A 25,206-nucleotide genomic window follows, 5' to 3' on the forward strand; every position below is an offset into this window, starting at 1 on the left:
AGGATTAGATGTGTCACGTGACAATTCGAGAAACGTTTGGTTATAGTCGTCCATGGTTTCGGTGGCAAGCATTTTCAAGTTGCCCCACTCTGCCAAAATCCGGACGTCAAACATGGAAGACATGTAACTACGTGCAAAAACTGTCTTGAAAGCTTGCCAAGTCCGCGATCGAACTCCACCATTGCATAGCAATATCTTTAAGAAATCCTGCTGCTCGAGAAATCTTGGATTCTTCTGTATAGTTCCCCAAAGCATAGATGTTGTCGAATTGTTGTAGGAACTACAATGCTTTCTTTTGATCTTTCATCCCGGAAAAAGTGAAAAACTTGATTGTTGTGCCGCTATCCTTGAAATCTTTGGGTTGGTTAGGCGCATATCCCGGGTATGGATAATAAGGTATCCATATGGACTCCCAACCGTTGTAGCCTGGTGGCGGTGGTGGTGGTGGAGGTGGGGGCAATGGCGGTGGCAAAGGCAGTTGTACTGGATCAGGGTCTAATGGTTGCACCATATTCCTGAAGACTCCTTCGATTGGAACAGACGACTAAGAAGGTTGCCGGTTGGAAGCTCTCGTACTTTCTGGTGCCGGAGGAGGAGGTACCACCTGTGGCATCAGAGGGGGTAACATGTAATTCAAAAATTGTCACGTGACACATCTAATCCTATGTGCACGTGGACAAGCTACTTCATGATATGGGTTCAGTTCAGTTCAGTCCAGTCAGCCTAGATTAGGAAGTGATCTGACACTTTTGTGAGTCTGTTCGCAGACCGTGCATGTCCAGGCACTTAGATTAGATGCATATCCTCTGGTTGCACACAGCATGATCATCAGATTACCATTAGAACCCATAAGGAGCACTTTTACAGTGCATAGACCTATTTTAGACATTTTTCGCTTATTATTTTTAAGTGACTTTTGTTGGGAACTAGGTAGGGTAATTTTGATAGACAAGTATATAAGAAAACCCAGCGCTGGCACTTTCTGGCAGAAGAGGCAGCAGGAACTTCGCGTTCAACAGGCACCTTCTCAACAAGATCCCCCACCGGTGGTAAACCTAGCGTTTTCAACCATCAAAAGGCCCAACGTTTTTGCATCAAGATCAGCCTCCAACGTTTTTGCAATGCAAATCAGCCCCGGCCACAACACAACAACAGATCAGCCCGAGCATTAGTAGATTCCACAGCATGACAACAGATCAGACCTAGCGTTAGCAGATTTCCACCACAAGCACAAAATCCAGCTAGCGTTTTTGGATCAGCAAGACCAACCAGCGTTTTTGCAGATCTTCGCGACATCACCAACAAGAACACCAGTGTTTTCAGTTTTCAGCATAGACTCACAGCAGAACAAGTCCCAAACATTGCAGATCTCACCTTCCCGCAGCAGATCCTCGCCGCATGGTCAGATCCAGTGTAGTTTGCACTTCAGCCCAGAAAACACAGATTTCAGCATCTACGTTTTCAACGGGTCGTCGTCACCATCGACATCGTCACCGACATAGAGTCAGAATTCAGCAAATAAAGATTTGCAGATTTCAGCCCTTAGCATTTTCAGATTTGGAAAAGGAGACTCTCTCAGTCTCTTCTTCTCCAAAGCAAGACACACAGAATTTGCATGATGATTTGGATGACAATGACAAGCACGATGATTTGCATGATCAAGATGTGATTTCTCACGAGCATGATGATTTGTATGACCACGATGTGATTGTTCATAAGAATGATGGGTTAGTTAATGCTTTTTCTAGTGAAGCTAACCTCATTGCAGATTCGATCAATCACGAAGAACTGACCTTGGCTCTCGAGCCTAGGTCCAAAGAACCCCCACGGGAAGTACTATGTGTTCGCATGATTAGTCAGCACGCAATGTTTGAGAGTTTCATTCGTGATCGTTTCCTATATTTTAGTCAGCGTCTTTATGTGATCCCTTTTCCTAGGCATGACATATTGTATGTTGAGCACGTTTCACTCATGAATGAGCACGGATGTATGCGGATTGTTCATGAAAAACTGAAAAGTATGCATTCAAGGAAGTCACATTCCATGTTTCTTCCTTGGCACGACACAGTCGTAGAAAGAGCAGAAGAAAGATTGAGCATCAAGCATAGGCATTTCCATTGTGTTTTGCCACAGTTGATTGATTTAGATCAGAAAGTCGAGATTCGGACCCATTGTTTGCGTGTGTTTGATGAACGGTTTGGCACTCCGTCACTTTGTTCATTTGCATCGCATGCACAGTTTGTTCAAAGGAATAGTATTTTTCCAGTCACTTTACATGGAATAGGTATGTTCATGTTTTTGTGTTGGAAGTGGTTTCAAGAATTTTCAGCCTCGGAGATTCTTGAAGAAGGTAGACGCATGACTATCGACGAAGTTGAAGCATTGAAGGAGCTACAGATGACTTTGTGTCGCTTTCGGTGCGGCCCAAAGAAGCAAGCGTTGCAGATCTTTATGAAGTTCAAGTATTGCATGGCCCACGCATCAGAGTGGGCCGGCGAAGAGTCCTTTCCAGGATTCCACACCTTGTTGGCGATCTCTCTCAACGCCATACAGTTCGGTACCAGTACCTCACTTTGAAAAGGAGGGGATATCACATGACACATCCAACCCTATGTGTCCGTGGACAATCTACAACATGACCAGGGTTCAGTTCAATCAAGTCAGTCTAGAATAGGAAGTGATCTGGCACTTTTGTGAGTCTGTTCGCAGACCGTGCATGTCCAGACACTTAGATTAGATGCATATCCTCTGGTTGCACACAGCATGATCATCAGATTCCATCAGAATCCATCAAGAGCATTTTTACAGTGCATAGACCTATATTCCCTATTTTTGACATTTTTCACTTATTAATTTTAAGTGACTTTTGTTGGAAAGTAGGTAGGGTAATTTTGCTAAGTTGTATAAATAAAAACCTAGCGCTAGCACTTTCTGGCAAAAGAGGCAGCAGGAACCAGTGTGTTCACAGATAACTTCTTAGCAAGACCCCAAGATCCCTAGCGTTTTTTGTCACAAGACGGGCACCACGTGTCAATAGAAAAGAGCGGACTGAAACAGACTTTTAGCACTTCAATAACAATTGAATTGAGAGAGAGAGAGAGAGAGAGAGAGAGAGAGAGAGAGAGAGAGAGAGACGACACGCGACACGGAGTGGTGGAATTCCACCCCAAAGAGTATTGGCCCCAAACCTTGGCGCCCCTTTCGGTATTTCTTTATATTGTATCAACACAGTACAAGCCGGTACTCGCGACTTTGCACCTTCTCCAGGAAGCATGCCAGAGAATGAGCCCTAACCTCATATTTAAAGGCCCTTGGCCTAAAAAGCAATTATTAGTGAAAAGCCTTCAAAACTCAGAAGCTTCTGGTCCAAAAGCAAAGCCAAAAAGCTGCCTACGTAAATCACGAAAATCCGTACAACCTACCACGTCATCAATCAACGCAATTTTCGAAAATCTTCTAACTGCCCTTAGGGTTAGGGTTAGGGTTTTTGCAGTTTTGAGGTTAGGGTTTCCAAAATTAGGGTTTGTAGGTTTCTGCTCTCGAGCAACCACGTAATCACTTTGTGACACTTCTTCTGTTACTTGTTCTTCTTAGGGTTTAGGCCCCTCGTTCGCATCTGTAAGTTGGCTCCATTCTTTAGGCTTTGACACGTCCGCAGTTTGTTACATCTCCCCTTCTTGAAAGAGAGTAATCGTCCACGATTACAGCATATCTGCAAAACAACTCAAGTTAGCTCAAAAAAATTTCCGAGGGACATTCTGAGGGACAATCAGTTTGCTCTTTTTATCAAGGAGTTAGCTTCTCCTTTCGGCAGTTTTGATCAAGGAGTTAGCTTCTCCTTTTGGCTGTTTTGATCAAAGAGTTAGCTTCTCCTTTCTGCTCTTTTGATCAAGGAGTTAGCTTCTCCTTTCATCATCGGAACTCTTGATATTCCGGCGTAGTAAAATTAGCCATCACACCCAGACCGTACTGATCATCCACAGGTGGCGATGCACTAAAATTACATATCCAGGCAATCGCATCCAATTAGGAATATTCAGTAATTGGCACATCACAATGCAACACAAATGCTCACATATGCATGTTACAAGACATAGAAACATAAAGCCGCCGATGAGCACTCCTCCGGCATAACCTAACAAGGTCCGGGCCGGGAGATATTCAACGACTCCCTCATCACTCCTCCCGCATAACCTAAAAAGGTCCGGACCGGGAGATATAGAGGCCTTTTACAACCAAACGCCCCCCAGACCGCAGCCTGCGTCGTTTGGAGGTGCTGAGAGTAACCATTGCTCAGACTTCTTAATACTCCTCCCGCATAACCATCCAGGTCCGGGCCGGGAGTCACAACAACAATTATTTTACAAGCATACAACCAAACGCTCCCCAGGCATCGGCCTGCATCGTTCGGAGGTTTTCTAGCATACAACGGAACACTCCCCAGGCATCGGCCTGCGTTGTTCCGAGGTTCAAACAATACCAAAACAATATTTCTCACTTCTCCACTCGGGAGTAAAATCACCAATCAATGAAACCAGTATTAAAACTAGAGTCAAACATTTCAAATTGGCACCAAGACAGGTTCAAAACAGATACAATCCATTTCAAACAAACTTTCAAACAATACTTTCTCAAACAAAGTTCAAAAGTATCTAACTATAAAACAACTAGAGAGTTCATTCAGGATTTTGTTCGGACAACCGAACTTTGAGGACGATTGGCTTGCCCTTTTGCATCACGGTGATGGTTCGGTTCCGGACCTGGAGAGTCGCATCATTCTTGTCATGCCAAGGCATGCCTAATAGAACGTCACAATTGCCCAACTTCATGATGTGGAAATCAGCTTTTCCATAATAATCTTGAATAGTCACTAGAAGAGCACCAATAAGCGATACTACTTTCTGAGTTTGCCTTGTGGCTAGCTCAGCTTCAATTTCTCCACCCTCTGCATCATAATCAAAGTGCATCTGCTTTAAGAATTCTGGATGGATGAAGTTCTTTGTAGCTCTCGGGCCAAAGAAAATAAGGGCTTTGAAGTCATTGACTTTGCCATATGCTCGACACAATTCATTTGTACTCTCAAGGCGTATGCCATAAATATCAGGAACTAGTCCAATAGCGGGTCTAGCTCTCTTAGCAGGAGGTGGCGCTGGGGTTCTGTCGACCGTTGGTGCGGGCGTCGGCTCCTCTGGTCTATCAGTGCGTTTGGGACAATGAGAATGATTATGCCCTGTTTGAAAGCATCCAAAGCATCGACCTTCTTGTAGTAAGGTGTCTCGTTGTTGAGGCGTCAAACGAGACCTTTGCGGTTGATTTTCACGAGACTCTCGAGAATTTGTTCGTTGTTGCCAAGAGTTGTGGTTAGTGGCCGGAGATTCTTCTGTGGTGAACTCTAGCTTTCCCTTCATCAGTTTGTAGCCAACCACGGCATGGTCCATAAGTTCTTCCATGGTAGAGACTTGCTTGGATAGACAATATTCCTACAATGGTGATGGTAGTCCAATGGTGTATCGCTCGCATTGGGCCTCCAAGGAAACATACCTAAAAAAGGACACCGGAAGGTACACGTCGAGAAACCTTTGGTTATATTCGTCCAAGGTTTCAATGGCAAGCATTTTCAAGTTGCCCCACTCTGCCAAAATCTTGGACTTCAAACATAGAAGTCATGTAACTACGTTCAAAAATTGTCTTGAAAGCTTGCCAGGTCCTTGGAGCATGCGATTGTGTCGCGATTGAACTCCACCATTGCATAGCATTATCTTAAGAAATCCCGCTACTCGAGTAATCTTGGATTCTTCTGTATAGTTCCCCAAAGCATAGATGTTGTCGAATTGTTGTAGGAATTGCAATGCTTTCTTGCGATCTTTGACCCCAAAAAGTGAAAAATTTGACTGCCGTGCCACCATCTTTGAAATCTTTGGGTTGGTTAGACGTATATCCCGGGTATGGATAATAAGGGTATCCATATGGGCTCCAACCATTGTAGCCTGGTGGCGGTGGTGGTGGAGGTGGGGGCAATGGCGGTGGCTGCACCATATTCCTGAAGACTCCCCCGATCGGGATAGACGAAGGTTGGCGGTTGGAAGCTCTCATACTTTCTGGTGCCGGAGGAGGAGGTACCACCTGGGCCATCAGAGGAGGTAACATGTAGTTCAAAAATTGTTGAAAACTTTGCAGCATCAAAAGATTCTGCTGAGGATGCCGCGAAAGAATGTCGTGGAGTTCGTTGAGCAAAATTGCAAATATTCTGATGAATCCATGAATTCCAAGTCTTTGGTTCTTAATTGGCTTAAGCCCTGTAAGACACTGCGGTGAAGACGGGAGCGCGCCCGATGCGCGATGAAGTAAGGGTGGGAGTGGCTAATAAGTCCAGGTTGGAGGGCGAAAATACCTCAAATAAAAATTCCAATAGCTCTGTCTCTTCTTTTGTAGGACCGGTATGCTTTTAGAAAAGCACACGCCTGATGCTTTGATACCACTATCACAAGACGGGCACCACGTGCCAATAGAAAAGAACAGACTGAAACAGACTTTTAGCACTTCAATAACAACTGAATTGAGAGAGAGAGAGAGACGACACACGACAAGGAGTGGCGGAATTCCACCCCAGAGAGTATTGGCCCTAAACCTTGGCGCCCCTTTCGGTATTTCTTTATATTGCATCAACACAGTACAAGCCGGTACTCGAGACTCTGCACCTTCTCCAGGAAGCATGCCAGAGAATGAGTCCTAACCTCGTATTAAAGGCCCTTGACCTAAAAAGCAATTACAATGAAAAGCCTTCAAAACTCAAAAGCTTCTGGTCCAAACGCAAAGCCAAAAAGCTGCCAACGTAAATCACGGAAATCCGTACAACCTGCCACATCATCAGCCAGCGCAATTTTCGGAAATCTTCTTGTTGCCCTTAGGGTTAGGGTTAGGGTTTTTGCAATTTTGGGGTTAGGGTTTCTAGAATTAGGGTTTGCAGGTTTTAGGGTTAGGGTTTTCAAAATTAGGGTTTGCAAGTTTTAGGGTTAGGGTTTCCAAAATTAGGGTTTGCAGGTTTCTGCTCTCGATCAACCACGTCATCACTTTGTGACACTTCTTCTGTTACTTGTTTTTCTTAGGGTTTAGGCCCCTCGGCCACATTTGTAAGTTGGCTCCATTCTTTAGGCTTTGACACGCAGCAGTTTGTTACATTTTTTGTCCACAGCAGGTGGGCTAGCGTTTTTTGGACAAGAACTTAGATCAGCCAGCGTTTTTGCATCTACATCAGCCTAGCGACAGAACCACACCAGATCAGTCCCAACATTAGCAGATTCCCACCGCAGGAAGATTTTCAGCCCTAGCGTTTTTGCATCAGCACAACACTTCAGTGTTTTGCAGATTCACCGCGACGGAACATCAAGGAGGATCAGCGTTTTCAGTTTTCAGCAGTCAGTACCCGCAGTAGAACCCCCGAACCTCGCAGATCTCACCTTCCCACAGCAGATCCTCGCCGCACGGTCAGATCCCGTGAAGTTTGCAGATTCAGCCCGGAAAACGCAGATTTCAGCATCTGCGTTTTCAACGCGTCGTCGTTGCATCGTCGTCATCGACATAGAGTCAAAATTCAGCAAATAAAGATTTGTAGAATTCAGCCATTAGCATTTTCAGATTTCAGCCCGTCTCGTCGTCGTCCTCATCGTCGTTGACATCGTCGGCAAGTCCCAAGCATTGTAGAGATTTGTGCAATCAATAGTAGGCCGCTCTCGCCATGGAGAGTGGGGCCTTCGGAGGAGGGTTTGACAACATTCTGGTGTCGTATTCTTCTCTCTCTATCTCTCACTCTCATGCACCTTCATTCACAGTCTTCATCACTTTGTTTGTGTCCATTGCACTCTCTCACTAAAGGAACGGAGGGCTCTCCCTTCTGTAAGTAAAAGGAACCCTTGAGCACAGTTCGGAGCACTCATCTTGAGCAAAGTTCAACATTCATTTCCGCTGCACCTTACATTGGTATCATAGCTTTGGCAGTGTTCTATATCACTCAAGGAAAGAACCACAAGAACCACATAATTGTTTTTGCTTGTGGTTGCACGTAACCAAAATCCTCTTGGGCCTGTCGTGTTTTTGAAGAGTGACAGGAATCCCAAGAAAGAAGGGCCTGTCCAGCCTCCCCTTGTGCCTCTTTTTACTCATTGAGAGCGGACCGTGCACTTAGCGGCCGGCCAATCGACGTGAGGTGGGAAAAAGCAACCTTGGTGTAAGCGCAAGGCCGCCAAGGGTGCGCCCGCGGGAAAGAGAAGATCCTTCTCTAACACAAATTGCAAGCGAAAGAAGAACCTCAAGAATCTCAAGAACCTCAAGACCCTCAAGAACCCAAGAACCAAGACCTGCAAGATGCCAAGTTCCTTGTGAACTTAAGAACACAAGACTTCAGTGGTTGGTCATTACTCGAAGCGGAATGGATACTTCGCTTGGAGGTGATGAGCATGAGAGAGGCGAAGAAGAATTTTCCCCACTAGGAGGTTTTTCCGACCCTCCCCCTTCCCCATCTACGCCAAGGATTGCATTAACTCCTATGGAGGAGTTGAAGCAGTTGTTTATGGAAAGGAAGTTAGAACGCGAAGCAAGTAAAGCAGAAAGAATGGCAGCCATAGATCGTGAATCCGCAGAAAGAAGGGCAGCCATAGATCGTGAATACGAAGAAAGAATGGCAGCCATAGAGCGTGAGCACGAGCAAGCACGCTTGGAAGCCAAAGCACGAGAAGCAAATTTGGATCGCGAGAACAAAGAAAGAGCAGCAGAATTTGATCGCGAGAACAAAGAAAGACAAGCCGCATGATTCATGCGCTTTCTAGCTAGAAGCACTACCTTTTAGGTGCTAATTTTGTTGTCCAGACAGACCATCAGACCTTGCGATACTTCTTAACACAGTCAAAGTTATCCGAAAAGCATATGCGATGGGCAAACATTCTTTCTATGTTCCACTTCCAGATTATGCATGTGGAAGGCAAGAAGAATGTTGTGGCTGATGCGTTATCAAGGAAGCCAAAAATTTCAATTGTGTCAATTCCTTATCATCATGAGTTAGATGACATGAAGGAACAGTATGCTACTGATGAAGATTTTGCAAGGATCTTTGAACAGTTGCAAGAGGGGCAACATCATGAGCACTACCTCCTCAGAGATGGTTTTATGATGATGCATGGCAAACTTTGTGTCACTAGGTCATTGCGACGTAAGGTCATGGAAGAGAGTCATGTCCCACCGTATGCAGGGCATCGTGGTATTGATGCGACAGTTAAAGCGGTAGAGACATTCTACTATTGGCCTACCTTGAGGAGAGATGTGGATGTCTTTGTGCGAGCATGCCTGATTTGCCAAAAGGTCAAGTTTGACAGGCAAAAGACACCAGGGTTGTTACAACCACTGCCGATTCCGGATAAGCCATGAAAGCATTTCTATGGACTTTATCTTTGATCTTCCAAGAACGCCAACAAGGAATGATGGTATATGGACCATTATCTGCAGGTTCAACAAGCAGGCCCATTTTATCCTTGTCAGGAAGAAGATAAAATCTGATTAGATGGCACGCTTGTTTATGTACAATGTTTTTAAGTACCATGGTATGCCACAATCGATTGTCAATGATCGTGATCCTCGCATGACTAGTTTGTTCTGGAGAGGATTGTTTGAGAACATGGGCACTATGCTCATGTTCTTGTCTTCGTTTCATCCACAAATTGATGGACAATCAGAAGAGGCTAATTCAAATGTCTTAGATCTGTTGAAAATGTTATGTGTCAAATAATAAGGGCAAGTGGGAACAGTATTTGCCTATGCTTGAGTATGCGTACAACAATACGGTGCATTTGTCGACTGGCAAGGCACCTTTTGAGATTGTTGAAGGTGGCAAAAAGGTTCCTCCCATTTTGCATACAAAGGACAAGATCTTTGAGGCAGATCAATATGTTGAGAACATGGATGAGATGTACAAGAAAATTAAAGTTGCCTTGGAGAAGACTCAGGCAAAGCAGAAAAAGATTGTTGATCGTCACGGTCGTGAATCGCTGTTATCACCTGGTGTCTGGGTACTGTTAAGGTTCAAAAAGGCAAGGTTAAAGAAGATGAAGGGAAAGGAACGGTTGTTTCCTAAGCTCAGTATGCGTTACTATGGGCCTTTTCAAGTGCTTGACAAGATAAGTGATGTGGCTTACAGGCTAAAATTGCCTAATGCATGGAAGATTCATAACGCGTTTCACGTGAGTCTTCTAGGACCCTTCGTGGGTGATGTGCCAGAAGATATGCCAGATGAGGATCAGCCAGAAGTTGAGGAACTTGATGAGATCCTGATACCTGAGCAAGTTTTGGCACATAAGGACAGAAAAGTTAAAGGACAAGTTGCAAGACGCTACTTGGTGAAGTTCAAGAACTATCCGCCTATGGATGCAAAGTGGATGGAAGAGCATGAACTGTCAGAGTCACTAAATGTATTGCAGCTTTACCTTGAAGCCTTTGGGTTACAACCTACTTATGCCCCAACCCAACGTGTGCAAAGGAGGGGTAATGATCGGGCTAGCACATCAAATGTACATATGAATTCAGTGTAATAGATGGAAATGACAAAAGTATAAAGGTCTCATTAAGTCATGTGTATCTATGTGTTACAACCTTTCTTGTGGATACATGCGATGATAAAACAGTGCTAACAACACATTAGTGGCGTGTATTTATGGTATGCAATCAAGGACGTTTGCGATTTCAAGAGGGGGGTATGTCACGAGGATGTGGCAACCGTTAACTATGTCACGAGGACGTGGAAATTGCTAACCTTAGTTGTTGGTTTCTTTCCAATGATTTTTGTTTTATTTTTGAAACCCTCTTTTTGAAGTTGCAAATGGTCAGACATTGTATAGCCAATGTGAACGGTAGTTTCACCCGCAGACGGAAAGTTGGTCGGCACTGGAATTTCGTATAGTAAGAGGATGTCTAGGCTCAGTCCAAGGTCATGTAAGTCCCCCCGTCGCATTAGCAAGTTGGTGGATACTAGGAAGTGAACTCAATAAAGGCACAAAGTCAAGGTGGGATCACCAAACAGAAAGTATCCGAAAGTTGGGCCACATTGCATTTTTGGATGCGGTCCCAATGAGGATAGTTGGTCAAAAGACCAGTGGGAGCCCAACGGAAGCATCTCCTAAAAATTAGGGAACTGCTATTTTGGGCCGTGAAATGTGTTCGCGTCATTACCTTCAGAATGACAAGGGGAACATTTTAGAACTCCGCCGCGAAGTCAACTGGGCAACCAGTCGGAGATTTTTAGGCGGCAACCCCGAAACGGGAAAATTCTTGTAATTGCACCAAGTGGCACATTTCTATGCACTTTCCTCTTGCATGAAGAAGTGGCGCTGAATTTGTAGCTGGGAGGGCTCATTTTTTAGTTTTTGTCACAGGTTAAGAGCTATGGAGTGCTTTCTTTCCACTCTATGTACAGTGTGGCGCTAGGAATGATGCCCTGCACACTACACACTGCTCTCTCTCTCCTACGTGCAGTTATGTGATGCCCCACAAGAGGGTTCTTCATTTGACTGATGTACAGCTGTGTGTTTCATGCTTTTGTGCTGAGGCAAGAGCTTCCTTGAGCAGGAACAGGAGTTAGCTCCAAAAGCAGGCACCCGTGAGGGTCATAACCTCACCAAACAGGTGCGTTTTCAGCGCTGTGTATTGACTCTTTTTCAGCCATACGGACGCCCCCACTGACAGAGGACAGTTCGGGGACTGTTTAGGGCTGAAAACAGGGCAAAAACCAGTAAATACAGCGTGCTGAATTTACTGTTTTTGGGCAAGAATCAGAGGGTTTATGCTCATGGAAGTGAGTTCCAAAAGGGGAATTGGTTTCGTGTAAGTTTTGGGATTGTTATGCTGCCGAAATTTGGCTAAAACAGGTGGTATCTAGCTGGATATAGGTAAAGAATTCCCAGGACTCTACTTTGTAAATTACCCTCTCAAAGTATAAAGAAATACCGAAAGAGGCACCAATTTTGGGGCCTACAAGTTGTCGGCGTCTGCTCGGAGCATTCTAGCTTCTGAGCTGTGTGTGCGCTTAAGTGTTAATTACCGTCGCAGGTTCCTTTTGCATAGTACTCTCTCTTTCTCTAAAGTAAAGTAAAGAATTTCGGGTGAAAGCCAAAGCCTACCACCCCGCAGGGCGGTTTCATCCACCATAGCCAATTGCACCATCAACTACTTACATATAATAAAACCAAAAGTACCAACAAGGAGACATGGCTTTGTTGGGGGGGGGGGGGGGGGGGGGGGGGGGGGGGGGGGGGGGGAGATGAAATGAAATGTTATATTAACGTCTTCAAAAGGCCAAATGACCTATGAGACTAAAAAGTTACAACGCAGTGAATCTGATACAATGTCTGAGTACCAGAAACAAAAAAGGCACTGAAAAAAGGGGGTACTATAGAATCCTAAACTGCTAGATGTGAACTAAGCAACTAGCTGGAACAATGTAGGATATGAGTAGGGGGGTGAAAGTAGTGAATTGAGGGCTGATACAACACAATGTGAGAGCTGATACAAAGTCTGACACAAAGGTTGGTACAAGATGAGCAAGGTGTACAATCCTCAAAAGAGTTGAGAGAGAGAGAGAGAGAGAGAGTCGCGGTATAGTCCAACATATCTCAGATTGTTGCCAATTTCCAAAACAAACTTGTCAAGTTAGCATCTCCATTCCCCAAGTCTTCAATTAGATATGACAAACAAGAAGAAGAATCGACTTATTCCAATTGCCAAAACAATTTTTTTTTTAAAAACGATCGTAGAACTCATCAGACATCTAAAAGACTGTTCATTTCCAAAGGAACCTTGATTCTTTGAAAAACATGTGTGTCAATGAGCCAAACAAGCTCGCATTGACACCTTATGAATGTAATTATCCAAAAAGAAAGCAGCGGCACAATCTATAAAATCAAGCTACTCTATGTGTCTTATCCGTCATACACAAGTGATAGCATTTATAATCTATATTTAATATCCATGCATGATGCACCTTAAATCCAAAAGCCTTGTGAGCTAGCTATAAAGACCCTCTCAAAATTGTAACATAAGATGATCAAATATTAATTCTTGTTATGAGAAAACAAACCTGCCCAGAAAGGAGGAACACCACTTAGTAAGATGTACAGCATCACTCCTGCACTCCAAACGTCAGCTTGAATACCATACTTTTTTCGCAAAACCTCTGGAGCTACATAATACGGGCTTCCCACTACATCGTTGAAAATTTCACCTGCGAGATTGACAAAAAACCAATTTCTATCAAGTATACTGAGTTGACTTTTAAGAGGCACTTTTATAATATTGTAGCTTTCTTTTAGTAGAGGCGCTGTTACATGTTTCACCTTCTTTGTCTCAATTTTGTACTTTGCATTAATGTGTACTTCATCTGCATCCTCCAAGTCTTCTTTCACATGAATGACGATTTCATACAATTAATTTGAAAATTTACCACTCCAGAAGTCTACAAACTAGCAAATGCGGCTTACCCTTATACTCTCAAAATGACCCCCTGCTGCCTCAGGCCTGGATGCTCTACATAAGCTCTCTAGCTAGTTCATCTTACGCTCAAAATAAGGTCTTGGACTTCTAATAGGTGAGTGGCTATGATGATTACCTTTAAACGGGCGCTGCTGCCAATTGCAGTATTTTACTCCCAATGAGATTCATCCACTAGGATAGATTTCTTGGTAAAACGACGCTGTGCCTAGGTCAATCTCCATGGCATAGGCTTAACATGAAGGGATATAGACTCCACTCACACTAACTTCCTTGACATTCAAAAACCTCCATTCTAGTCATTGAAAGAAAAGACATTGTTCAATGTCAAAATCTGACACATTTCTGCTGATGATTTCCCACCGCACGCAATCACCTAGAGGCAAAACACTCCACAGGACAAGCAGCATCTTTTGATGACAATGCCCCACACAAGACAATCAAAGAGTACTGGACATTCTCTGTATACATAGACATTTCAAGAGAACTTTCACCTAGTAAATACACTCACCAGGCTTGAAGAAAACAGACAGGCCGAAGTCAATTGTTTTGAGAGGAGCATTCTCATCAGGACTTGCAAACAGGAAATTCTCGGGCTTGAGATCTCGATGCATGACTCCATGTGAATGACATGTTTCAACAACTCGCATTATCGTGCGTAAAAGGTCACGCGCCTGGCGTTCACTGTAATGCCCCCGCTGCACAATGCGGTCAAACAGCTCTCCTCCTGCACATAATTCCATCACCAAGTGAACATGGGTACTATCCTCATATGCACCCTTGATAGTGACTATGTTGGGGTGCCCAGAGAGATGGTGAAGAATATGAAGCTCACGCCGCACATCATCAACATCTTCTTGAGACACCAACTTCCGTTTAGAAATGGCCTTGCATGCATATTCCTTGCCGGTCGACTTCTCGACACATAGATAGGTGGTGCCAAACTGGCCCTGCCCAAGCCTGCGGCCAAGTACATAGAGCTCTCTCAAGCTCTCTGTCGGGCGCTGCAAGACACATGAGGTTCCAGGAGAAGAGGGCTCTCGAAAGCGGGGCATCCCTGAGACCTGCAAATCTGTGCACTCTCTCTCTCTCTCTCTCTCTCTCTCTCTCTCTGTGGATCGCTGCTTAAGAGATCGCTGCTAAGAAGGCTGTAGTCGTTTATTCCAGCAAGTGGCCATGGTTCGCCGAACATTCAACAGTGAGTCCTCTCTTCTGTCTCTCATCTGAGTACTCGCTTGCATTTGCAACACTCCCTTCTCTCTAGACTTTCTCTCTCACTAGAGTCAAAGGATATTATCCTCTCTCTCTCTCTCTCTCTCTCTCTCGTAGCGCCGCCGATATGCTTTGACCGTCTCCGCACGTTCTCCACGAAGCAGCTGCCGACCAGCCCATCACATCATCCTCGCCGTTGCTCTTTTACTACAGCTCATCTCAAGCGTTCGTTCTTTAGCAAGCTTGCTATTTCCACTAGCCCTCGGCAGTTTAATACTAAAAAGGTGCGCACATGATGTGCCGCAGCGTCTCAAAAATGATGAGCTATAAGGGAAGTATGTGCCACTTCTCCCAACTTGTGAGCTTCGTTTTCATGTGATTCTTCGCATCCCTTGTATTCGGCACTTTCTTATGATATTGATCATTCGTTCGCGTCCCTCACTCTCGTGTCTCTTTTGCGTTCAGTTTTCAAGTTGCGTTCATGTGTATGCGTTTGCTTGCCTGCAGGTCCCGTTTGCAACGCAGGTGAGCCGGCGCGGCCCCTTTTCCGCGACGCCTCGAACGAGGGCGTCACACTTGGTATCAGAGCTTCGGCTCGAGTCCCCGCCGACCCGATGTCGGCCCGTGGTTGTCACCACGTTTTCGGCCCGTTTTGCCCCGTTTTCACCACGTCCCTTGAGTTTTTGCCCCGTCCCTTGCGTTTTCCCCACGTTTTTCACCGTTTTGCCCCGTTTTCACCGCGTTCTCCACGTTCTTGGCCCGTTTTGCCCCGTCCCTTGCGTTTTCTCCACGTTCCCCACCTTTTTTCGCCGTTTTGCCTCGTTTGACCCGCGTTCCTTGCCGTTTTGCCCCGTTTTGACGCGTTTCTCCACGTTCTTCATCGTTTTTCAACGTTTTATTCCATTTTGCCCCGTTTTACACTGTTTGGGACCGATTTTCATCGTTTTTGACCCGTTTTTCTTGATTTTCGTCGTTTTGGACCCCGTTTTGCGCTGTATCATCGTTTTTCGGACGTTTTCAAGCCCGTTTTTCGCAGTTTTTCAAATTTTGACATTTTTGAGTTTTCTTTCGGCTTCGGCCACAAAAGTACAGAAAGGGCTGGAGATCAAGAATATGATGACGGATACAGAACCGAACCTGATCTGAATAAGAAGGAGAAGAAAAAGAAGGAAACGAAGACACGACAAGATGCCCAAGACACAATAGAAAAGAGACTGGAGGCACGCATCATGGCCTCCGTGGAACAACAGATCAACTTGATGTCGGCTAACCTGGGCGACCTGATTCAAACACAGCTAGGCCAACGATACGAAGACCGCCCAGGCACGAGCAATGTCAACACGCGACGAAATACACAAAGACGGCCGCGGCCCGAAAGACTAGGAATAGTCGACGAAGACGAAGACTATCAGGATGATCAAAGTGAAAGACGCTACTACAGCCCTGACAGACATCTAGAAGATGAAAACAGACTGGGAAAATTCAAACCCAATCCCCCAGAGAAATACAAAGGCCACCGCACCTCACTGGAACTCAACAAGTGGTTCAGCGAGGTAGAAGACTACATGCAGTGGAACAACATAGGCAGACGCAGATGGGTGCAAGTGGCCAAAACCTTCCTGGCCGACGACGCCTATGTATGGTTCCTCACTGAACAGCTATCAAAGCACTGGGAGGACTGGGAGGACCTACAAAGAGACATGATCAGTTACTTTGTCCCAGAAAATGAGGGCAACAAAGTCAGAGACTCGTGGCGCGATCTGCGCCAACACGGCCACATATCATACTACGTTGTCAAGTACCGTCGACTGATGCTTCAACTCCCACTAATGCACACAGCAGACAGGCTACATGGCTTCCTATACGGCCTTAAGCCCTGGGCCCGTCGAGAGGTCGAAAAGCAGAATCCCAACACCTGGGAAGTGGCCGCCAATATGGCAGAAAAGCTACGCGACACAAACTGCACACCAGGTTTGCCTCCAAATAACCCTCATCCCAACAATTTTGCCCCCAAAAACTAGCCTAACCCACCTGCCCAGCAAGGCCGCGGATTTGTACACAATAACAGAAGCAATGTTCCGCGCCCACCACCACCCAATTCCAACCCTGGATTAGGCCGCGAAAATGGCGCCTTAGTCCCATGCAGCTCTTTTGCGAGCAATTCTTACAGCACCACGCCCAACAGTTTTGTCCCCAATACTTACAACGGCAATAATAACAACCCGCACCCCGATCGCGTCTGGTGCAGTGACTGAAGGATTGCTCATGGTCCCTACTATGCATGTGTCCGCAAGCGAAATCAAGCATCCTCATCATCTAGCAGGGTCAACACCCTCCAAATAGACGAACCACCCTCCCCCCCCCAAATAAGAGTCGAAGAACTGGCTAGCCCTGTTGTTGACCAGCAACCCCGGATTGGAGCAATATCCCTCCACCCTCAACGCATGGCAGCAGCGATAACGGACATTCAGAACTTATATGTCCAAGCAACAATTGGGTCCCAGCAGCAATGGATCATGGTAGACTCAGGTGCCACACACAATTTTCTATCACCGCAGTGTGCCGCTCGCCTGGGCCTACGTCTCACCACCGTCAATGAAACTACAGTCAAGTTTGCCCAAGGGAATGATAGCAATGTCAAGGCAGCCCGTCAAGTCAGGATTGAGATGGGTGAATTCACATGCCGACTTGACTTCATAGTGGTCCCAATGGACGACTTTGAGGCAATTATTGGTCTATCCTTCAACGATAAGTATCTCATTGCACTCCTAGGCATGAAGGTGGACCAATCACTGCTGAATAATCAAAGCAAAGCAGTTACAGTACAAGGCGCCAGACTCACAACAAAGCAAGCCTTCACCCGCCAGGCGCATCTTCAAACCAACCCCCCCCCCCCCATCAACCGCAACGACCCCGCTCAGTTAGCAGCGATGAAAGGCAAACAGAAAGTCCCAGACCACTCGTCCCCCAAACTCAACCTCATGAGTGCAAAGCAAGCAGAGCGGGCTCTCAAGAAAGGAGCTCAGGTTCACCTCTGCATCATGCAAGCAAAGGAGCAGCCCACAGCAAGGCTCAACTCCATCACCCTCGATAAGGCCAATGTCGGTGATCCCTCACTTACCCCCATCCTCCAGAAATACAAAGATGTCATGCCCCCAGAACTTCCCCCCGGCCTACCCCCTCCCCATCAAATTCAACACGAAATTGATCTCATCCCAGGGAGTACACCCCCGGCCAAGGCACCCTACCGCATGAATGACACCGAGCTAAAGGAGCTCAAGAAGCAACTCCAGGAATTAGAGGATCAAGGTTTCATCCGGCCCAACAGCTCTCCTTTTGGGGCCCCAATCCTGTTTGTCAAGAAGAAAGACGGCTCGATGCGACTCTGCGTGGATTATCGGGCCCTCAACAAAATTACTATCAAGAACAAATACCCAGTTCCCCTCATGGAAGACCTCATGGACAGATTACAGGGTGCCAAGTACTTCACTCGCATAGATCTCCGCTCCGGCTATCACCAAGTCCGCATTGCGTCTAAAGAAATCGCGAAGACCCCCTTCCGCACACGCTACGGCTCCTGGGAATGGATGGTCCTGGGGTTCGGCCTCACCGGCGGTCCTGGCACTTTTTGCCGAATAATCCATGACAGTTTCCGCGACATGATTGACAACTACCTCATCACTTACATCGATGATCTCCTCATTTACAGCAAAACCTTAGAAGAGCACCAGAAGCATGTCGCCGCAGTACTCCAACGCCTCCGGGAACACCAGCTATATGCCAAGCTGGAGAAATGTGAGTTTGCTGTCCAGAAAATTGAGTTCCTCGGTTTCATCGTCACATCCGAAGGTATAATGGTGGACCCCAAGAAAGTCGACGCCGTCATCAAGTGGGCTCCCCTGACATCCATCAAAGAAGTCCGCGAGTTTGTGGGTTTCTGTCAGTACACACACCGCTTCATCCGCGACTTTAGCAAAATTGCCGCCCCACTTACAGAGATAACCAAAGGCCACAAACCCTTTCAGTGGACCTCCAAAGAAGAAGAAGCCTTTGAGAACCTGAAGATAGCCATGTGTAGTACCCCCGTCCTCCGACTACCCGACTTCACCAAACCATTTGAAGTTCATACAGATGCCTCCGATGGTGCCATTGGTGGAGTCCTCATGCAAGAGAATCAGCCCATCGCCTACGAATCCCACAAGTTCACAGATGTAGAGACAAGATGGACCACACATGAGAAGGAAATGCTCGCTGTCGTCCACTGCCTCCGAAAGTGGCGACACTATGTCCAAGACAAGCACACAAAGGTCTACACAAATAACATATCCCTCAAGTACTTCCAGACACAACCAAAAATCACCCCCAAGCAAGCCAAGTGGCAAGATACACTTGCCGAATACGGCATCGACATCATTCACAAACCAGGTACCACAAATGTCATGCCAGATGCTCTCAGTTGAAGACCCACCCTCACAGCCATCTCCACAGCAACCAGCACCCTATGCCAACGCATCCTCGACGCTCAAAAAGCTGACCCCGCTGTCCTCCGAATGCTCAACGACCACATCTCTGGCAAAGCTGCCTTGGGTCTCTTCGAAGTCAAAGACAACCTCTTCTACGCGCATGGAAAAATCTACATCCCCAATGACCCAGAGCTAAAGAAAGACCTCATGTGGGAGGCTCATGACTGCAAGCTAGCGGGACATGGTGGCCAGAAAAGATCTTATGACAAACTCCATCAACACTACATGTGGCCCAAAATGAAGGACGACGTAATCGACTACGTGCACACTTGCCCAACCTGTCAACTGGTCAAAGCTCAAAGAGTCAAGCCTGCTGGCCTCCTCCACCCCATGCCAACACCCTCCCGTCCTTGGGACATGGTAAGTATGGATTTCATCGTCGACCTCCCCCCCTCCCACGGCCACACTACCATCATGGTGGTCGTCGACTACTTCACCAAGCAAGCTCACTTCATACCAGCAAAGCCTCTCGTCACCGCCTACCAAGTCGCCAAACACTTCTTCGCCAAAGCCTTCAAATACCACGGCCTCCCCTTAGCCATAGTTTCAGATCGCGACACCCGCTTCCTCAGTGACCTCTGGCGCGAGCTCTTCAAGCTACTAGGCACCCAGCTACGCTTCTCCTCCGCCTACCACCCTGAAACCGATGGTCAAACTGAAAGAGTCAACCAAGGCATCGAAGACTACATCCGCAGCTACGTCAAGGCCGATCAGAAGGACTGGTCCGAATCCATGGACGTCCTGGAATTCCACTACAACAACTCCACCCACAGCAGCACTGGCTACACCCCCTTCGAGCTCTCCACAGGTAAAGAAGTCATCACCCCTCTTGCACTGGCAACCGGCGATGTGCATGCCCAGGATCTGGAATGTGAGGAGTTTCTTCAACAATGGCAGACGCGCATGCAAAATGCAAAGAAAAGCCTCGAGCAAAGCAAGGTACGCATCGCCAAATACGCCAACCAAAAGCGACGACCTATCGAACTCTTCAAAGAAGGTGACCTGGTCCTCGCCAGCTCTCAGAATATCACCCTCCCTCAAGGCCTCTCCCCGAAGTTCAATCATCGCTACTTTGGTCCATACAAAGTGCTCAAGTCCTTCAACGACGTCACCTTCAAGCTGGAGCTCCCACCACACATCAACATCCACAACGCTTTCCATGTAAGTTTACTCAAAATATTTGTGCCGGATAACACCTATGGGCGAAGTCTCCCCGAATATGTAAAGGATGGCCCGCCACATGAGCCGAAGGCCATCCTAAAGTCGCGCTTTGGGCGCCGGGGACAACTCTTCTATGTCAAATGGCGCAATCACCCCATGACGGAATGCACTTGGGTACCTGAAGAAATCATGCTTCGACTCGGAAGACCCCTTTGTGCTGCGCTTCTACAACATGCCCACGGAAGAGGAGGACAACACACTGAATGAAAACCACATAGAGTAGTCCTCCCCCTCCCCACTTGTAACTAGCATCACCCTAGGTAGCTAGACATTTTTGGCAACTCTTCACTCCCCCTTGTAAATATCCGCCCCCAAAAACCTCGGCATCAACTTTTGTATCGGCACCTCTCAAAACCCCGGCTTGACGTGGACGTCAAGCTCTCTCAACCCGGGGGTGTATATAAGGGAAGTATGTGCCACTTCCCCCAACTTGCGAGCCCCGTTTTCATGTGATTCTTCGCGTCCCTTGTATTCGGCACTTTCTTATGATATTGATCATTCGTTCGTGTCCCTCACTCTCGTGTCCCTCTTGCGTTCAGTTTTCAAGTTGCATTCTTGTGTATGCGTTTGCTTGCCTGCAGGTCCCGTTTGCAATGCAGGTGAGCCGGCGCAGCCCCTTTTCCACGACGCCCCGAACGAGGGTGTCACATGAGCTGGTAGTAACATTCATAGTAGGATTTGTCAAGTAGTTAGCCTATTTTCTCTCACTGTCTCGTTGGATGTGAGAGCAACTCCTCTGCTTTTTTAGGGTCTCTGTGGAAGAAGGCATTAGCGGCCACCTCTAGGAGTGGATCGTCGCCTTCCAGCTAGTGCATCTAGATTATGGATAAATATTAACGCTCCCCTAGCTAAATCTTGATCATACCCAATGTTTGCAAAAAGATGCTCGTGTAATTGGGATCTACTAGCCAATAAAACAAGGTAAGAAGCTTTAATAAGAAAATACACAGTCAATTATGCATGTACATCACACGAGCTGCAATTTGTCACAGCATGAAAAACGGCAGCTGTTGTAGGCAGCCACTACCACACAACTGACTGAGCTAACGACTTCTTAACTTGGAAAAAAGCCTCTCTATCTAGAACATTTGTTATATCTCTAAGGTGTCCATGGGCAATCCCTTTCTTCTTTCTTGCAGCTTAGAAGGGGTTGGCTTCTCTAGCTCCTCGGGGTACATCATTCATTGACCATCTCTACAGCACAGACCTTCTCCACTTCTTGTAGCCACCACAGGAGGCGACCTCCCCCAGCTCCGCACCCACTACATTCTCTATTGTTTACTGTGACTCGCAAGAGGCAGCAAGCACAAGAATGCTCTAGGCAAGGCACAATTGCCTAGCAAGAGTCCATAAACATCTTGCTTGTAGCCATGCAATTCGCAAACAGAAGACCATCTCTCTCTCTCTCTCTCTCTCTCTCTCTCTCTCTCTCTCTCTCTCTCTCTCTCTCTCTCTCTCTCTCTCTCTCTCTCTCTCTCTCTCTCTCTCTCTCTCCATTTATATATATATATACACCTCAACACACAAACACGCACATACACACATGCATGCCAACAAAACTGCAGATACACACCTGTCACTCCAAAAACCACAACAACTCAAATACGACAACATAGAGCAAAAACCAACCGGCTCTCCAAAGTTGGTTTGACTCAGCTTGCAAAGTTACAAAACATTAGTACATCATCGATCACTACTATGATATGATATTTATTGCACTACATTGAACACGATGTGCGTGTGGCTTCATGCGAGGGGGCTTGATTATGAGAGAATAGGGGAGTTGAACCCATAACCACTCAATTTTCACCAGAATGGGTACTCCAAGCTCTCTCGGGAGAGTGGATAGTGTCAAAGTCAACGATGTAGAAGCATAGACAAGTGGGGAGAATTTACGAGAGAGAGAGAGAGAGAGAGAGAGAGAGAGAGAGAGAGAGAGAGATTGTTGAATCAACCAACCTTGGCAACGAATTGATGAGAACACAATGGGGGCAATGGGTTGTATATATACCCATCTAAGTAAATTTTCCTATCTAGACTTTGACAAATAAGTAAAATAAATACCTAAAGGCCAAAATAAATAATGGGATCACATTGGGTGGTTCACTTGAGATGCCATAACTTGAACACCGTCGTTGCAGCTCATAGTGGACATAAATAGTGAGACCAAGTCGATGTAGAAGCTACCATGGACACCCCAGCAGTTGTACACTCCACTGGATGTGGATGCGGTGATCCATGAGTGCAAGGGAAGGAGAGAAGGGGAAGGGGATGAGGAGAACATACACAATAGATTTGGGTGGAGCATTATTTTAGGTTTAATGGCCATGTGGTCGACCGTCCACCATCACTAACTGCTACTAACCCTAAGTGTACAACTATACACTTGTGTGAGCCACTAACACTAAGTAGAGTGTGTGTTGTGCCTAAGTGCATAAGATAGAGAAGAAAGAAAGGGGGCACACAGTGTGTGTCGGCTCTCCCCCTCCAACCTGTGTGTGTGGCTATGGTGGTGTGCGTGTGAGTGTGTGTGCGTACTCATCTTCTTCTTCCGTTGTGCTCTCAGCTCCTCTCCTTCATCTGGTATCATAGCTGTTTCATTCCTGAAATCACTTCCCCGCGCACACACTTTCAAGAGTGCAAAGAGGGTTCCAACTTTGGCATCGACAAATTCAGCATTCCGAGAGCGTTTCCACCAAGTTTCCTTCGGTTTTACCGCCCTTTCAGAGCCATTCGTGCCATCAGAAACCTCATTCGAGCTACAGTTTAGGAGCTGCATTTTTCAGGTCTATTTTGGTAGTTTGTGTTGCAGAGCTTCCATAGCCATTACAGGTACCATTGTTACATTATTTTCCATCTACGAGAGCCCACGACTCATTCGTGAGTGTGTAGACTCTTTCGGATTGGCCTCATACACACACATAGAGTGGGAGTTTGACGGCATTGTCTTCTTCGACTACAGGTACAAATACAGGTATAGGTACATACAAGTACATAGAGCGGCTTGGTTAGCTTCCTCTATGCTTCTCGGCCTTGATTTTGGCTTCGGCTATGGCATCGGCATCAACTCACAGGCTACAGGTTTCAGTGCTTGCGATATTCTGGTACCAATGGGAGCTGTTTTTTATGCGCATATGTTGGCACTTTTGACAGTGTTTGAGCTCTTTTGAGAGTAATTTGACTCCCCGCAAGGATATTTTCTTGCATGCACATGCTTTTGGTGTCTGTTTGAGCATCGTGACAAACTTGTATGTCTTTGTGGATACTGCCATTGTACACTTTTGTGGAGCCATCTTTTGGCTAGTACGACAGTCCCGTCCATTTTTGAGACTTGGTCCAGATGATAGCCATTCCTGAGGCTTGGCTATACGTTTTGCTGCATAACCTACGTTGTTGAGGGTTGATAGCGTGAGTTTTTCATTGAGTTGGGGTATTCTCAAATGTGGAGATACCTTCGGTGATGCAGGTAGCTGGAGCATCCCTTACGAGGCATCGCCATAGGACATGTATAAAGTGGTATAGGTGCTTTTGATGCCGAGTTGGCAGTCTATGGTCAGGTTGACAGTTTATGTGCCTCAGTTGATCTCTATACATTGTGCTTTTGAGAGGCATTGCCCTCTTTTATGCTTTGTAAGTAACATACTTGTTCATTTTGTCTCGTATTTTGGTTGACATAGTCCCAAATACAAAGGAGACTCTGTCAAAAATTTCCCAGAATCTTTTGGTAGTTTTGTCACCATGTCTACTAGCAAAGAACGTGACATTTATGACATAATGAAGTTTGATGGCACTAATTTTCAGCTTTGGAAGAACCAAATGCATGATGTGCTTGTCCAAAAAAAACAAAAGTTGCCTATTGCCTATGCGGCTAGAACTGAAGATACGCACATGACTCAGTTTCGGTGGGAGGAGCTTGATGAGCTATGTAGGTCTACGATTAGGCTGTACCTTGGTGAGTCGGTGTACTTTTCAATGTTAGAATGCGAGACTACTCATGCTTTATGGCAGAAATTATGCGACACTTACGAAAAGGATGCGGCTAGCAATAAGGTTTTCATGATGTGAAAACTTTTCAACCTTAGTATGAAGGAGTCAGATAGCGTTGCCATCAATATCAATGATTTTAATTCTCTTTGTGCCCAGATTCTTGCACAGCGTATGACCATTGATGATGAGATGAAATCAATATTTTTGCTTTGTTCGTTGCCACCCTCTTGGGATATCTTTTGCATAGCTGTTAGTAACTTTGTTCATAATGGTACGCTAAAATACGATGATGTTACTAGTGCACTTTTGTCAGAGGAGATGCGTCATAGGACCATGACTAGCTCGCATTATGGCGAACCTCATTATGTGCAAAGGGATGATAAGAAACATAAGGACCGTTCCTCGCAATGTGAGTCCAAGAAAGAGGGCAATAGAGATGCATCAAAGGGTAGATCAAAGTCTCATGATCGTTGCAATGTTCAATGTCATTATTGTGATAAGTTTGGTCACATAAAGAAGGATTGTTATGCTTGGAAGCGTGACAAAGAGAAGGTCAAAGATAAAGGCAAAGATCATGATGATAAAGAGGGGAAACCAAAGAGTTGGGTTAAGATTGAAGAATTGAACATAGTTCAGGATGACAGTGATGCGCAAGACATTAATACGTTGAGTGAAAATAATGATATCTTTTATGATGCACAAGAAACTCTATCTTTACAAAGTTCTATACCAACTAAAC

At 46.0% G+C, this 25,206-nt stretch overlaps 1 protein-coding gene across 1 annotated transcript in view; it reads right to left on the reverse strand.

Moving 5' to 3' along the window:
• LOC147435060 (calcium-dependent protein kinase 13-like) overlaps positions 1-14,779 on the reverse strand; it is a 36,156-nt gene extending 21,377 nt beyond the window's left edge. The window contains exons 1-2 of the mRNA XM_086491429.1: positions 14,036-14,779; positions 13,115-13,258 (exon numbers count right to left, since the gene is read on the reverse strand). Coding sequence (XP_086347555.1) covers positions 13,115-13,258; positions 14,036-14,579 — 688 coding nt within the window. The 5' untranslated portion in view covers positions 14,580-14,779. The remainder of the gene's footprint in view (positions 1-13,114; positions 13,259-14,035) is intronic.
• Positions 14,780-25,206: the final 10,427 nt, after the last annotated feature.

This window comes from Adiantum capillus-veneris, chromosome 19, assembly GCF_014529385.1.
Source record: "Adiantum capillus-veneris isolate H3 chromosome 19, ASM1452938v2, whole genome shotgun sequence".
Lineage (NCBI taxonomy): Eukaryota > Viridiplantae > Streptophyta > Polypodiopsida > Polypodiales > Pteridaceae > Adiantum > Adiantum capillus-veneris.